Source organism: Cimex lectularius, unplaced genomic scaffold, assembly GCF_000648675.2.
Source record: "Cimex lectularius strain Harlan isolate CLEC.00 unplaced genomic scaffold, Clec_2.1 scaffold215, whole genome shotgun sequence".
Taxonomy (NCBI): domain Eukaryota; kingdom Metazoa; phylum Arthropoda; class Insecta; order Hemiptera; family Cimicidae; genus Cimex; species Cimex lectularius.
In genome coordinates, this window is record NW_019392799.1 from 83,376 (window position 1) to 100,710 (window position 17,335).

General features: G+C 36.4%; 2 protein-coding genes across 2 annotated transcripts in view; one reads left to right on the forward strand and one right to left on the reverse strand.

Annotated features, from left to right (window-relative positions):
• The window catches only part of LOC112127314 (heterogeneous nuclear ribonucleoprotein C-like), a 322,966-nt gene that overhangs the window by 47,383 nt on the left and 258,248 nt on the right, over window positions 1-17,335 (reverse strand). The window lies entirely within an intron of this gene.
• Window positions 2,901-9,731, forward strand: LOC106663446 (cathepsin D-like). Its single transcript, XM_014388280.2, has 8 exons — window positions 2,901-3,009; window positions 4,444-4,555; window positions 4,615-4,735; window positions 4,792-5,107; window positions 5,166-5,291; window positions 7,566-7,707; window positions 7,766-7,858; window positions 9,477-9,731. Exons 1-8 carry the CDS (start codon window positions 2,951-2,953, stop codon window positions 9,633-9,635), a joined length of 1,128 nt encoding a protein of 375 aa, XP_014243766.1. The 5' UTR covers window positions 2,901-2,950; the 3' UTR covers window positions 9,636-9,731.

Consider the following 17,335-nt stretch of genomic DNA (forward strand, 5'->3'; position numbering starts at 1 on the left):
GACAACGCACAAATAATAACTGACAATGGAAATGACCGCCACCAAGACCGACCAACGAGCCCGGAGACCACGCCCCCTAACGCAACGCCTCCAGCGACAAGCGACGGACGCAATACTATATAAACCCTACTCAGACTAAATGACAGACAGTTTTTCACTGAAGATGGCGTAATGCCGAAACGCGTTTGAATAACTCAAACAAAAAACCCGCGAATGAAGACAGACCCAGTAGTGCCCGTGTGCCGGTTCAACATGAGTTCGCCAACTCGAAGACCAAACCCCATCATCTACTATAGACCTGTTTTACTTTATTAATGCCCCAATCCGGATTCGGAAGAAAACCAACCGCGATGAATGATCGATTCTCCGAGATACCCGACTTTATTTTTGCCACGTCCTCAAGCTACGATGATGCCGATGGGGGCAGAGGCACTTCTCCCTGTGGGAATGCTGGTTGAGCAATCGAAACGTTCCAGTTCTGTGAACAGATTCTGAAGGGCGATTTTCCATAACGTGCAAAATCGGGTTCACAAGGGCTATAAGTTGTTTAATCGAATAGGTGAAGAGGTACATCCAATCCCACATCTGATGAATCCCTCGAAGAAGAAGAACCGAGTATGGAATTATAAAATTACACTAAAAAACCTATTTAAGATTTAATTTTTTTTGTCTGTCAAACGATACAAAGTAGAATGCCCGATTGTGGAAGTTTTAAGATTCGAGACTCCATCACCCTTTTCTTCCATAAATCCTGGCGCGCTCTCACGCTTGTCTAAGACCCTTGTGCAGTATTTTCACGTAGTCGGTTTTATATTCCTGCAGTTTTCCGTTCGTGACCAGTTATTCTACACTAGGTACAATAATTCTGTGATGTCGTTTTTTCGGATTTTCTACTGCTTTTGCGAAGTCGGTCTTTTGAAAGTGACTACCCGTAATTTTTTAAACAACTATTCACGAGATTTGTGATGCAAAAATCGTCGTAAACGATGGTTGAAAGTTCTCTCCATCGAGACGTTACGATATTCATAAGACGTGACGCATTGCTGACTGGGTTCGTCTTCATTCGGTCCAGAAGAAATAAAATTTAGAAACACCTTTGCTATCTCCTTTTCCACATCTAATTGGGCAAGAAATTTTGAATTATTGCCATGATAACCCAGGATGGGTGATTTGCATAAGCCAGGCCTGCAGGGTGAGACGTGAGCGGTTATCAGATATGTAAGCGTCGTTACACCGTCTTTGTTTGAAATAATCCCTGCTTTGCTGTTTATGTATGTCAAAGTAAAACAATTCAATCCAACTAGGAATAATCTCTAATCACAATACCTTTACTTTTTAGTTTTTGACTATTTGGAGATCGTGAGATGCGGTGGAGATGGTGTGAGGCTTTAGAAAAACATTTTCTTTGTCGTGCTAATGTTTCGATCTTTATTGAGATCATCTTCAGAGATCAAAGTGTTTGTTTAACGGGTAGACTTGTCATTCTTGTATGTCGTGTTGAGAATGCCCGACACACAAGAATGACACATTTACACGGCAAACAAACACTTTGGTCCCTGAAGATGATCTCAATAAAGGTCGAAACGTTGGCACGACAAAGTAAATGTTTTTCTAAAGCCTACGTCACACAAGACCGCATCTAACGATTTCCAAATAGTCATTAACTAATGATCACTAAACACTACACATTTATTCTTTTTGGTTTTGGAAATTTTCATAAACTTTTTACTTATTGTTTATTAAATAATACAAATTGTTTAAAAAACATATAAATTTTATAATGGAAGTATAATGGAAGATTTAAATTGGTCCATCAATTTAATTATCAGTACTGATATGACTCACTTCATCTTTGTTCTACCCTCCAAATAATCTTTGTATTTTATTGTTTGTTTTATTTTATTTGCATTTTATTGTGTACTTTGTATTGCTTTTTTTGTATCTACTAGCTTAATTTTTTTTTAAATTTAAGCTTTTAATTAATTATTTTTTATTTATGTATTTTTAATTTAGTTTATTCTTTTCTTTATATATTTTTTTGTACATTTCTATATGGGTTTTTTTTATGATACCAGCAACAACCTCCGGCAGACGGTTTTAATCCATGCTTGGATATGCTTATAATTTTTTTATTTCATAGTTGTAGCCCGTTTTCTTTTGTTGCAAATGAAATATCAATCTATTTATAAAATGTGTAATAGCTATAAATTTGTAATAAAGTTTTATCATTATTGTGTACACAGAAGATTCCATACTAAATTTAATTTATTAGTCTTTTTGCATGTTTAACTTTTTCATTTAAACGATTAGATTTCATTCATTTATGGTGTAAATATGTCATCATTGAACCTAACACTAGATAATCGGTATCTTAAGATGAAAGATTACGAGTCACGATAAATCCATGTTAACAACTCACTTCAGTAAAAAAAAAAAAAAATGATAGCGCGACGATATTGATATAACATCTTAGAATAATATCGGGGATACTTTTAAATATGAACCATATATTGAAGTATGGTAAGGGTCATTTTCGTAATTAAAGCGTGGAAGTGCTAGTAAATCTGGCAGGAACATGTGTTGTAGGTCAGTTAGCTGTTTTGATTCAGTTCAAATCGCAAATTATTTTAATTGAATTATACTTATTTTGACGTTCCATGTTTTGAGTGTTTCTTTCTTCCAGTTGAATCTGTATGTTTTGATTTTACGATAGTTTACGGCCTTTACATATTAGTTCTTAATTATTTTTTTAAGTTATTAATGTTATTATTTAGTGTGATGTCATTGTCACAATTATAATAGGTTTTATTTGAAAAATGGCCACTCGAGATCGGCGGAGACTTAAAATGCCGATCGAGTACGTTGAACAATACAGGTAATAAACACCAAGATAAGAAATAACGTAGATAATAGCTAAAAACTCGACTCGTCAGTGTTGGAACAAGCAGTCATGGCGAACTACATTTGGTTTATTCTTTCTATATTAACAGTCGCTTCAGCAAATATCAGGTAAACTGCAAGAGCATTTTTTTGTCATAAATTGATTATTCATTTGACTTGACTAGTTAATTTTTTTATCAAATTGCCGTATGGAAAATCCGTTTAGCGGGTTTAGAATCGCAGTTAAATTAGGGCTGGAGTATTATTTTTCTATGTTCAGCCTCATGATGAACTAGACAACAAAAACTCTTTTTTTCTATTAGGGCAACATAGGTAATTAGGGTTGCTTATAACCCCGCCCAGAGGGATATTGAGTACGCTGGGATGACTGTATGACGTCTAGAGAGTAAAAGTAATTTATTAGCGTGAAAGGAAGGGGTTGCTTATAACCCCGCCCCGAGGGATATCGAGTACTCTGGGGTGAGTGGATGACGTCTAGAGAGTAAAAGTAATTTATTAGCGTGAAAGGAAGGGGTTGCTTATAACCCAGCCACAAGGGATATCGATTACTCTGGGGTGAGTGGATGACGTCTAGAGAGTAAAATTAATTTATTAGCGTGAAAGGAAAGGGTTGCTTATTACCCCGCCCCGAGGAATATCGAGTAATCTGGGGTGAATGTATGACGTCTGGAGAGTAAAAGTAATTTACTAGCGTGAAATGAAGAATTTGCTTATTACCCCGCCCCGAGGAATATCAAGTAATCTGGGGTGAATGTATGACGTCTGGAGAGTAAAAGTAATTTATTAGCGTGAAAGGTAGACGCTGCTTATAACCCCGCCCTGAGAAATATCGAGTACTCTAGGGTAAATGTATGAAGTCTGGAGAGTAAAAGTCATTTATTAGCGTGAAAGGAAGGGGCTGCCTATTATCTCCTATTATAGTTTAAAACACAATACGCGCGAAAGAAGAGAAAAAGAATGAGAACACGCCGAGGGCCGGCGATGACCTCAGCTGTTTGTCGGCCCATAAACCTCCCATTTTGTATTATTATTATTTTTAATTAATTACCGCCTTGGTTGAGATAAAAAAGTCAGTTTCACGAGCGGGATTCGAACCCACGACCTCGGCTAATTACGCCGCTGCTCTACCACTTGAGCTATCGTGACTTCGATCCGTTTGGACACTAACTTCTCATCTCAACCCCACCTTTTGAATTTTCCCTCATTTTTGGTATTTTTCAAATGTCGTGTAATAGTTGGTGTCCGAGTGGATCGAGGTCACGATAGCTCAAGTGGTAGAGCAGCTGCGTATCAAGCCGAAGACCGTGGGTTCGAATCCCACTCATGCCATTTACTTTTTTATCTCAACTAAAAACCTTAATTAATTATAATTTATTATTATTATTCTATTAGGGTAACTTTGACGTTTTTCAACATCAGGTCAAATATTGCCGTATTATAACATGGGAAAACAATTAGCTTTATCAGTTTTATCTCATCAAGATATTATAGCAGAAAAAATATTTTTAACTTATTTTATTCAAATGTATGTTTCTTTTGCAGGATTTTCCTTGAAAGAACGAAAATTGAACAACAAGATGAAAATAATAAACAAGAGAGTAATTTTGGCTACATGCTAGGGATTTTGCCGGCTTCATTAACGAATTACAAAAACGTAACTTTTATTGTTTTTTGTAAGACAATATTGTTGCTTGACGTGTAAATAATTTTCAGGTATATTACACAGGAATAGTTTCCTTGGGAACGCCGGAACAGAAGTTCCGAGTGCTTTTCGATACAGGGTCCACGGTTCTGTGGATATACTCTAAACAATGCTGGTGGTCGTGGCCGTGTTGTAAGTAGCTGAAGGTATCTTTTAAAGCTTAGAATTACAGTATCAAATTGTCCCAGGGACACGATCGTCGTACAAATCTTCCAAATCAAAGACACACCTATCAGATGGGACGGGTATTTCAGTGGTCTATGGCAGGGGCAAAATGTCCGGCTTCGTCAGCATCGATAAATTACGTTTCGGCAATACAGGCGCTTTGGTGAAGTTCGCAGAGGCCACGGGAGTCAACGACGGATTCCTCGCTGCGTTCACGCAGAAGTTCGATGGCGTTTTCGGTCTCGGTTTACGAGACACCAGCCCGGGCGAAATTAAACCACCTTTCTACGACTTGTCAAAATATCTGGACAAACCGGTTTTTTCGCTGTATTTAAACAGGTTATATCCTTACAACAATCGTTTTTTCCATTAACGTCAATAGTTTATGTTATATCAGAGATGATAATTCACCGAATGCCGGAGGTGAAATAATTTTCGGCGGAATGGACACTACGAAATTTTATGAAGAGACTCTGACCTTTCACAACACTGTGGCCAATATGTGGGCAGTCGTAATAGACAAGTGAGTACAAAAAGGTTCAAGTTTATTTTATTTATTTATTTTTATAATAAGTTTCTTACTGGTCGAGTGGCAGAACGAGTAACGAGCGTATCAGCAAAACAAAGGTTAACTTAAGGGGAAAAAATAAAAAAAAAACGTTTAAACTTCATGATCTTCAATTTGTCGAACTAACTGACTACTGCTTACTGCTTACAGTAGCTTGCTGGGACTTTGCCATTCGTGTCTTGTTTCCCTTACTTTGCAGAGACTCTAACCTGCCAGTAAACAAACTTCTGTGTAACTTACTCCGAGTACTCATCGTGAACAAGACAAGGGGATCTTTAGCGTCCGCACCTGGGCCTTTTTGCCTTATCGGACGTTTTGATTCTCAAGATGAGAGCTGACGCACCTCCGCATACGACGGAATGGTGTAACCGCCGCAGCATTAGTGTAGAGGCGCCCCAGCCCTTAAGGGCCGATACAACCTCGCTCTCCGCTTGTCCACTCCGAATGGTCGGGCCCGCGTTGTGCATAGGGTTGTATGCCGCACGCGAAGGGCTAACAGGCCGAAATACATCACCCTGTCCCCCCTCCGCGTACTCCCTAGAAAGAGAAGGCCACTCTATCCCCCTGAGTATATGGGCTTCCCCAGCGTAGAAACTTCCGGGGCGGCAGCGGTTTAGTTTAAAGTGGAATTGCTAACCATACCCTAGATGAGCACCGCCTACGGTAAAGTCTCTAATCGAGCTCAGCCTACACCTGTCACGCGCATTCGAGGGACGCCATAGGCTCGGTGGTCCGATCCTTCGTTTCCCCAAGGGTACCACGTCGGTCATAAGCACAACAATGGAAAGCATACTCGAGTCAGAGACACCGCTTCACTACCCGCTTCCATCCGCTTACTTACGCATTCGAGGGACTATAACATGATCATCTCGTCCTCAACGCTTACACGCTGCCGTCCGGTCGCACTGTCTCCCGTGAGGCCGGGGGTTTTATTCTGGCAATACCCAAGCTTCACGAAGGTCACAGATAGAAGACAGCCTCTGTCTAAGTTCCCGCCAGGGGCGTCACCACGCGCCACCACGAAATCGTTCCCATTGTAACTTTGGGCTGATTTTGAAACATTTAAGTTACCCGGTGGTACAGACGGCCATACACCCTCCCCCGTCTATGCAGACAGGATCTAGTGCAGTGGCCCTCGTGTGACTCTGCTAAGGCACCCGCCGCCCATGCGGACCCTAGGCCGACACGAGTACAGCTTGCGCTTCAAAGAGGTTGCCACACCCTCTGGGCTGCACCTTTATTTTGTGCCCGGATATCCCTCTTGTAACGAAGGGTTTAGGAGGGGTCACAGGATAGAATGAAGTAGCTCGGATTGAGAAAAAGTGCCGTGGATGAGAACACGAGGTGAGCCGTTTCGTGGTCTCGAGTCCCAAACCACACCATACCACCCGCGTTGTCGCCGTAGTTCCACATAAAGTGGGCCACGACTCCCAAGGTGGGTTCTGTATCTAAGTAGTCAAATGGTGTTGTATGCGAACTCGTCAGGAGTTTGACATCATGATGGAACATCGCAACAAATTACGCAAAATAAGTTTTTACCGCTGGTGACCTCACCAGAAACAGTTCCACTCTGATACTTGTTTTTATTCATTTTTAATTCCGATAAGATTATAAATATGTAAGAGTACCTTTTTTATTTTTTATTTTCAGTTTTTAATCGTAAAAAGAAATTTAATTCTACAATAAAACCTGAATTAATAGATTGATTTCGATATCTGATTCTGAGTGTTTAAACTTTCATCGGTAATTTTCTCTCGCTTTTTTTTATTCATACATACTTTTTTATTAATAAAAATTCAATAATTCTGTATAACAGAAAATATTTAACGTTTTGCGTACATCGAAACTTAGAACCGTTTTTTAAATTTATTTTTTAAAATTTAAAATTACTTAATTCAGATAGAACAGAACCATCCATCGTGGAAAAAGATGATATCGCATGGTGCAAAGTACGACACGATTCAAGACGCAGTGCGACGCGTGCGTCAGTTATGTTGTACTGAGTCGAGTCTCAATCTGCTCTGATCCATTCACATCACTATGCTACAAAAGCATAATATGGCATATCGTGTCAATTCACGCCTTAATATGCACCTTGCCTAACGTCCAAATCCCAGATATATGACCACTTTGCAATATTGTTTCCAATTAGGTGTAGAACCCAAGAGTGACAATACAAAAACCTCGGCCTCTTTAAAAATATAACCTATTCATATTCAATGGTTTTAGAGTCCATGTTGGAGGAAATATGGTGTTTGAATGTACAAACGGATGCACTGCGATACTAGATACGGGCACGTCTTACATAGTCGCTCCCAAGCAAGCGATTCAAAACATCAGACGTTTCATGGGCACGGACGAAAATGGAAATGTAATCAGAAAAAAGTAATGCGTAAAATTTTCAATTTTACTCACACAGTTGCTTTCAGATGCCATGCGAAGATTACGGCCAACTACCTATGCTCGAGTTTGAAATAGATGGGAAACTGTATTCAGTTAATGTAACAAACTATATCAACAAGGTAGGCAAATTCATTCTACGTTTACAAAAGCAAGGAAACTGGTTCGTTTTTTAATCCTCTCGAGAGAGAAAGAAGAAAAATAAAACACATGATTTCATATGAGAGAAGAAAAAGATATATATGATATAGGGGGAGATAAAGAGAATGAATATCATCTTATTAAAACGAAAAAAGAGAAAGTAAGATGAATAAGACACAGATAGATTTTCATAAAAAAGAGAGCGACAAAGATAGATAGAGGTATAGGTAGATAGAAAGGAAAGAGAGAGAGAGAGAGAGAGAGAGAGAGAGAGAGAGAGAATAATTAAAAAGAAAGAATAAAGTTTTTTTTTTTCAAAAGAAAAATAAGACAGATAGAATATCAAGAGAGACACACAAAAACATATAGAGATGGATAAACAGTTGTAAGAGAGAGAGAGAGAGAGAGAGAGAGAGAGAGAGAGAGGGAGGGAGGAAGAGAGAGAGAGAGAGAGAGAGAGAGAGAGAGAGAGATAATGATTAAAAAGAAGGAATATAGTTGTTTTTTTTTTGTTTTTTTTAAAATAAGACAGATAGAATGATATCAAGAGAGACACAAAAAACATATAGAAATAGATAAAGAGATGTAAGAGAAAGAGAGATAGATAGATAGATATAGAGAGAGTGAGAGAGAGAGAGAATGATTAAAAAGAAGGAATAGTTTTTTTCTGTTTTTTTTTGAAAAAAAATAAAACAGATAGATTGATATCAAGGGAGACACAAAAAAACATATAGAGAAACAGATGTAAAGAGAGAGATAGAGCGAGCGTTTGTGTGTGTGTGTGTGTGAGAGAGAGAGAGAGATAGAGAGAAAGAGAGGGAGAGAATGCGAGAGAGAGGGAGAGAAAAAGAGAGAGAGGGAGTGAGAGAGAGAGAGAAAAAGAGAGAGAGTGAGTGAGAGAGAGAGAAAAAGAGAGAGAGGGAGTGAGAGAGAGAGAGAGTGAGAGGGAGTGAGAGAGAGTGAGAGAGAGAGACAGTCAGACAGACAGAACAACAAAAGAATAACACAGAGAGAGAGAGAGAGAGAGAGAGAGAGAGAAAAAAAGAGAGAGAGAGAAAGAGAGAGAGGGAGAGAGAGAGAAAGAGAGAGAGAGAGAGAGTGAGAGAGAGAGAGAGGGAGAGAATAAATGAATATCATTTTATTTAAAAAATCTCGCAAATTTTGGTTGATANGAGAGAGAGAGAGAAAAAGAGAGAGAGGGAGTGAGAGAGAGAGAAAAAGAGAGAGAGGGAGTGAGAGAGAGAGAGAGTGAGAGGGAGTGAGAGAGAGAGTGAGAGAGAGAGACAGTCAGACAGACAGAACAACAAAAGAATAACACAAAGAGAGAGAGAGAGAGAGAGAGAGAAAAAAAGAGAGAGAGAGAAAGAGAGAGAGGGAGAGAGAGAGAAAGAGAGAGAGAGAGAGAGAGTGAGAGAGAGAGAGAGAGGGAGAGAATAAATGAATATCATTTTATTTAAAAAATCTCGCAAATTTTGGTTGATAGTAACCTCAGTTACAATTAACATTGAAAAAGAGAGGAGAGAGAATGAATAAGTGATATTTACTTTGTTCACGTTTCAATCCTTTAAATCATGTAAAATATGAATTTATTAAATTTAGCACAAGACACTTTGGTGGGAAGTGTGCCATGACAGCTTAGTCGACAACAACATGGCAAATCTTTGGATCCTCGGGGACGTTTTTCTATCCAATTATTACACCGTGTTCGACATTGATCAGAAAGTCGTTGGAATTGCGTCCCTCAGAAGACAAAATTAAGAATCTTAAATTTATATGTTTTCATGAGTTTTTATAATGTTCAAATACCGGTAATAAATTCTTTAAGCAGAAAATAATGTTTCTGTTTTAAACATAGTACAAATATTTATTCAAAAAGTTACCTAATTTCTAACAACGTCCTTCATGTGCAAGCAACTGAATTTAACAAGTGGGCAAGTAAATTAACATGGTAAGTATAAACCATTCTAAATCAAACAGTTAATTATTGATAATTATTTTTTGGATGCTATGAATTGAAGAAGGAATAATAAATGCCGAAGGATTGGTGATAGTGCGTACATTTTTATCGGTTTTTTTGGCTAATACCATGGATTCTTCTTCTTCCATAATGATGCCTAAAGATAAAGGTAATGTTTTCCGATTTCTATGGATTCTACGGTGCCACGTTATAATTTTCAGCTTCTTCTTCCATAATGATGCCTAAAGATAAAGGTAATGTTTTCCGATTTCTATGGATTCTACGGTGCCACGTTATAATTTTCAGCTTCTTCTTCCATAATGATGTCTAAGAATGAATGTATAGTCGTTTTTTTTACTTTTTTCATACAACTACACATGTTGTGTTCGTACAAGCTGCCCTTCTGATTTCCACGGATCCTGCAGTGCCCTTCAAATTTCTCAGCTTCTTCTTCCATAATGACGTCTAAGAATATATGTATAGGAGTTTCTTTTGCTCTTTTTTTTCATCCAACTGCACATGCTGTGTGTTCGTAGAAGCTAATGTTCTTCTGATTTCGGCGGTTTCTGCAGTGCCACTCAAAATTCTCAGCTTTTTCTTCCAAAATGAAGTCTAAGAATAAATGTATAGGACTTTCTTTTGCTCATTTTCTATATATGCTGTGTTTGTAAAAGCTAATGTTCTTTTGATTTCCACGGATTCTGCAGTGCCACGTCATAATTTTCAGCTTCTTCTTCCATAATGATGTCTATGAATATATGTATAGGAGTTTCTTTTGCTCTTTTTTCATACATCTGAACATGCTGTGTGTTCTTAGAAGCTAATGTTCTTCTGATTTCCACGGATTCTACAGTGCCACGTCAAAATTCTCAGCTTCTTCTTCCATAATGATGTCTAAGAATATATGTATAGGAGTTTCTTTTGCTCTTTTTTTCATACATCTGAACATGCTGTGCCCGTAGAAGCTGTTCTTCTGATTTCCACGGATTCTACAGTGCCACGTTAATTCTCAAATTCTTCTTCCATAATGTTGTCAAAGAATAAATATATAGTAGTTTCTTTTGATCTTTTTTTCATACATCTGCACATGCTGTGTTCGTAGACGCTAATATTCTTCTGACTTCCATGGATTCTACAGTGCCACGTCAATTCTCAATTTCTTCTTCCATAATGTTATCAGAGAATAAATGTATAGTAGTTTCTTTTGCTCTTTTTTTTATTCATCTGGACAAGCTGTGTTCGTAGAAGCTGTTCTTCTGATTTCCACGGATTCTACAGTGCCACGTCAAAATTCTCAGCTTCTTCTTCCATAATGATGTCTATGAATATATGTATAGGAGTTTCTTTTGCTCTTTTTTTCATACATCTGCACATGCTGTGTTCGTACACGCTAATATTCTTCTGACTTCCATGGATTCTACAGTGCCAAGTCAATTCTCAATTTCTTCTTCCATAATGTTATCAGAGAATAAATGTACAGTAGTTTCTTTTGCTCTTTTTTTTATTCATCTGGACAAGCTGTGTTCGTAGAAGCTGTTCTTCTGATTTCCACGGATTCTGCAGTGTCATGTCAAATTTCTCAGTTTCTTCATCCTTAATGCTGTCTAACAATAAATGCACAATTAGTCGATTTTTTAGACTGCCATGTTGATCACTCGACCACTGTTATACCCAATTATCACTACTGATATGATATGCTATAAAGGTTCATATATTTTGCTTTGAAAGTAAACATAAATATCACTAAACTGTCCCCCTGATAATCAGACACAAAATTAGCCAAATAATTTTCAAATGATATTTCTTATTCTTAAATTTGTTTACTGAAAAATCAATAAAGACCGAGACCCATGATAGAATAAATACAGAGGCCATGATCAAGAAAAACCGGTGTCTTGAGAAATTTGGCTTACAAGGGCTTGGGATGAAAGAAAAACAGGGTCCCGAAGAAATGAGGAGGAGGTCCCGAGGGTTCGAGTGGGAATATCCATTCATTAGGAGTGCTCATTGTTTCTGTTTAGGAGGAGGTAGTAATCCCTAAAGCTTTCGGCTGAAACTGCCGCCTTCAAAAGAAACGGTAGAGAAAATGAAGAAGGGCATTAGCGCGGGGTGCGTTCAAAAGGAAAATTCTACTGTTACTGATGTAATCGCTTTTGTAAATTTTACAGCTTAGAATAAAAACTGGCGTTATAATCAGTCTTTGGATAAAATTTCTTGTGTGGTCTAATAGAGAGAAATTATTGATAAACCGGTGGGATTTTTATCCTCAAGCTCAACTAGGAAAATGACTTCCATTTTTGCATACTTATTTCTTTAAAACTTAAAATTTTTTAAATGTTCATTTGCGTACTAAGTTTTAACGTAAAAAATATTAGGCTTCAAAGAGATAACACGTAAAAGACTTTTCAAGTACAGTAGCGTAAAACGAAAAATCCTCCCCCATTTAACTTGGCAAATCATAGAACATGTGCAAGGAGTGCCACAGGGATCCATCTTGGGACCCTATCTTTTGACTCTCTTCATGAACGCTAAGCCAAAAATTAAAGCATATACAATTAGCACTATACGCAGAAGATATTGCACTGCAAATTAGACATTTTTGTCAAAGGTAAAAAATAATGATTATTGTTGTTGGCTTGCGAGCTGACCTCGGACGGCGCGTGCTGCATCAGAGGCACAGGGGGTTAGGTTACCAGATCCTGTCTAAATATATTTTTATCTATACGGACGGCGGTTTGTGCATAACCATCTGAACTGCGGGGTACCAAAGCAGTGGCTGAGTAGTGAGATCCCTTGCGTGTACCTAGAGGAGAGGCTGAGTTTCATTCGTTGACTTGCGTATGACCTCCGAATTACCTCCCGACCTCCCGGGAATAGGAAGAATCGGATTGCCGAGAGCGTATATCCATCGAGGAGCTATGACTACACTGATGGCGTCCCTCGAATGCGTGAGGAATGGTGGACGGGAGTGGGTGCTTGTCGGTGGCTGACCTTTTGGTTGCCTTTACCGTAGGCATGGTACTCCTCTAGGGGGTGGTTAGAGAATCCACTAAAATCGAAACAGTGGCCGGAACGCACCCGGAGGTTTTGACGCTAGCTGAGTCCCTACACCCAGGGAGATAGGGTTGTCATCTCTATCTAGGGAGTGCGTGGGAAACTTTGCCGATGCATTTAGACCAATTTTTGGTATTCATTTACGCGTGGCACTGGTTAATTGCAAATTGTTAACCCACCCCCTCGGAATGCACAAGCGGGAGAAGTCAGCATGTCTGTCAATTAGTCTGTGGATTTTCGGGCTTCTACACCGACCTCACGTGTGATACCGCCTGACGGCTAGGTGCGCACGCTAAAGAAGCTCAATGTTAAATGGCATTGCGACCCCAGTTGGTCCGAAAAAGTAACCTATCTGGGGAAAACTCTGGACCGAAGACTCCATTTCGACCCTCACGTAAAGAACGTGATAGCCAAAGCTATACTTTCTATAAAAGTTCCCACTACTGCCCAAAAAATCAGGAAGGTTTCTTTCTTACGTTGCGGATAAAAGCTATATTCTTTGATAAATCATTTGTATATACATAATATTCAGTTATTTATTCAAAACATTTATTTACAGTATTAGAAGTATCGACTACTTTTGCACTCACGAACACTCTTTATCAAGATATGGTCTTGAAGAAGAAAGTAAATTTAAAGGGTCATCATTTTAAGAGAAAAAAATCTTAATTATGTCTACATTGAGCCTTGACAATGTTAGGAGTGAGTCGATCTTCAAGGAAATTAGAAAAAAACTTAATATGTCAATCTGTCAATTTGAGATTTTTTTGCCCTTAAAATCAGTATTCTTTCCCAAAATATTGCATTTTTATATGTCCAAAAAAGAAAAATATATTTTGTTTGATCTAATTTTTGTTTTTACTCTGGATCAAGATATGATCTTGAAGAAGAAAGTAAATTTAAAGGGTCATCATTTTGAGAGAAAAAAATCTTAATTATGTCTATATTGAGCCTTGACAATGTTAGGAGTGAGTCGATCTTCGAGGAAATTAGAAAAAACTTAATATGTCAATCTGTCAATTTGAGTTTGTTTTGCCCTTAAAATCAGTTTTCTTTCCCAAAATATTGCATTTTTACATGTCCAAAAAGGAAAAATATATTTTGTTTTATATAATTTTTATTTTTGATTATCGAAAGAGAATTATTTGTTTATTTTGAGTGATATTATTATAGTTAGAATTATTATTATTTCAGTTTGTCCGCCACTAAACGTATAACTACATCAAATTTATGTGAATAAATAATTGCAAATTTAACTCATCGATATTATTGTTATATAGAAATCAGAGATTAATAAAATTTCAACAATAAATCTAAATTGACGGTTGGTTGTATCTATACCGATATTTAAAATTTTGGCATATCAAAGATGATACTATTAATTATTTATTAAAACACCGTCAAAAACAAGCTAAGCAGTTTAAAGATACTTTAAAATTAATTATAAGCAATACATTTTAGAATTTCATCATTGATCAATATACTAAAAATAATTAAATTTTACATTGAAAAAATTATAAATAAATAGGGAATAATTTAATATGTGCATGTAAAGAAAAGGAAAAATAATTAAATAAGTGGATAAATAGATAAATAAAAAAATTTGCTTACACTCACAAAGATTAGAGTATGGTCTTGAAGAAGAAAGTAAATTCAGTTATTACTGCCAAGCCTTCGACCAATTTTAAGGGGGTCATCATTTCAAGAGCAAAAAATCTTAATTATGTCTACATTGAGCCTTGACAATGTTAGGAGTGAGTCGGTCTTCAAGGAAATAGAAAAAAAACACTTAATATGCCAATCTGTCTATTTAAGATTTTTTTGCCCTTAAAATGATGGTCATAAAATATCTTGAGAGCTTGGCAGTAATAACTGAATTTATTTTTTTCTTCAAGAACATACTTTGATCCAGAGTGTACGCAAATTTATTTATTGGTCTACTTATCCACTTATTTAATTTTTCTTACTTTCCTTTACATGTAGATATTAAAGTATTCCCCATTTATTTATAATTTTGTATATATATTTACCTATTTATACATAAATTATTTAATTCTTTTATGTACAAATTGTACGGTTTCCACTTAAATAATTCTTAATTTGTTCTTATGACTTATCAATTTTAACTTTGAATTACAAGTGTCAGCGGGTTTTTCTTTAATTTTTCCAGCGAAGAAAATAAAGTAAAAAAAGGTTGATGTAGCATATCATAGACATTTAATTGAAGATCATAAAACTGCCTTTCGCACTTCAATTTAAAAGAGTCAGGGTGCATATTTTGATGGGATATGTTAATAAATGTTTTATGACTATTATTACCAAACAAACTGTTTCTCGAACAAGGACAATAAACAATATTATTTCTTTTTAATTCTTTAGTTGTAAACAGATAACACATCGCATCATTAATCCTAGTTAAACGTCAATTGTTTCGATGAAGACAATTATGTTGTTTCCGATGTAACCAGTATTTATCGCCCAATCGTCAGGGAAGTTTCCAAGAGTGGTGAAACTATAATAAGGGTGAAATTGAGATATATTGGATGGCACTTATAGAAGTGTGGAAGGGTGGAACGAAGAGGATCAACTTGTCTTAGGCCTCGGAGCATTGTGGGATTAGAAGATATCGCTCTAAAACCACACCGACACTGAAAATGGGACAGATGTAATATGGCATTTTAGTTTTTTTTTCTTTTTCTTTTTTTTCGGTGTGCAGTTACGGTCGGGGTAGGAAAACACTCATTTGTCGGAACGTCAGTTCAAGCTCGAAGGAACTAATTGTTCAGGACGGGGTCTACGTGAGCCGAATCGCCCAATTGGTCCCTTCACTTGTTAAACAAGCAGACATACAGCTATATAATATTTTATTACACATTTAATAACATTTAACTTAATTTTTTCAATGTAGAATTTAATTATTTTTAGTATATTGATTAATGATGAAATTCTAAAATGTATTGTTTATAATTAATTTGTAAAATATGTTAAATGAAATGCAATAATTTTTATTAGCAATAAAAATATCGAAGGCACATGAGTCGAAAGTAGCCATCTTTAATCTGCTTAGCTTGTTGTTGACGGTGTTTTAATAAATAAAATTAATAAATAATTAATAAATTGATCTTTGATGTGCCAAAATTTTAAATATCGGTAATGATACAACCGTCTCAGTTTAGATTTGATGTTGATATTTGATTAATCTCTGACGTTAAAAATTATTAAATTCAAAGCATTAAATTTGCTATTTTTTAGTTACAAATATTTCATGTAGTTTTAATGTTATGGGCCGTCAAGCTACTTAGGAGTGAGAAAGTAATAAAATAGTACAATTCAAAATAAAAAAATCTTTCCCTTTTGATAAGTAAAAATAAAAATTAGGTAAAAATCGAAAAATTAGTTAGTAGGAAAATAAGACTGATAGCTGTATATAAAGATAGAGACAAAGAAATATGTAGAGATAGATAGAGAGTATGAGAGAGAGAGAGAGAGAGAGAGAGTGAGAGAGAGAGAGATAGTGATGGAGGGAGGGAGGGAGGGAGGGAGGGAGATAAAGAGAGCGACAATGGTTAAAATGAATAAATATCGTTTTATGTAAAATAAAAATTAGATAAAAGGAGAAAAAAAAAGAGATAAAGAGATTGATATAAAAAGCCGAAGAAAGATATAGAGGTAAATAGACAGATCGATAGGAAGGGAGGGAGAGAGAAAGAGAATGAGAGAGAGAAAAAGTGAGAGAGAGAAAGAAAGAGAGAGAAATAGAGCGAGAATCATTAAAATGAATTTATGAATAGAAATGATAAATGATGGAGTGAGTGTGGTGTTCAATATTNTGAGAGAGAGAGAGAAAGAGGAAGAGAGACAGAGAAAGACTTGATGTTTTTAAATTTATGCTGTGTATATTTAGGATATTTAGGACATATTATTTAGGAAATTTTTGTCCCTTCTTTCATAACGTACGCAGTGTTTTATCTCAATATTTCGTTCGTTTTATTTATGTTTTATATTTATTTATGTAAAAAAATATTTCATATAATTATATAATTAAATATATTAAATTATAAAAATCTACATATTATACCATGTACGACTAACCCATATCACATTATTTATGTACGATGTTTTCTTATATTTCGACCTCAACAGTTTAACTTATGATTTTTCCTTCTCGAAGGTGGATAATAGGTCATCTCAAAAAAAACAACAACGAGTTTTTCTTTCAATCCACAATGTTTCGGATTTATTTTAATCCTTCCTCAGGTGAGTTAACGCAGTGGTTAAAACCATGGTCGTCAGTCATTAATATTTTGTATCAGTTTATTTTAAAAGAGAGCCAGTCCGGTACATATTTAAGTTTTTCAGACTCTGAACAAACGTTATAATATTTTGAACCTGACTGATTTTGAGTCAGGTTCAAAATATTAAAACGTTTGTTCAGAGTCTGAAAGAC

Coding starts and splice junctions, on each gene's coding strand:
- LOC106663446 (XM_014388280.2), top strand. CDS start 2,951: ATGGCGAACTACATTTGGTTTATTCTTTCTATATTAACAGTCGCTTCA. Junction 4,736..4,791: donor CTGGTGGTCGTGGCCGTGTT/GTAAGTAGCTGA, acceptor AAATTGTCCCAG/GGACACGATCGTCGTACAAA. Junction 5,292..7,565: donor TGGGCAGTCGTAATAGACAA/GTGAGTACAAAA, acceptor CAATGGTTTTAG/AGTCCATGTTGGAGGAAATA.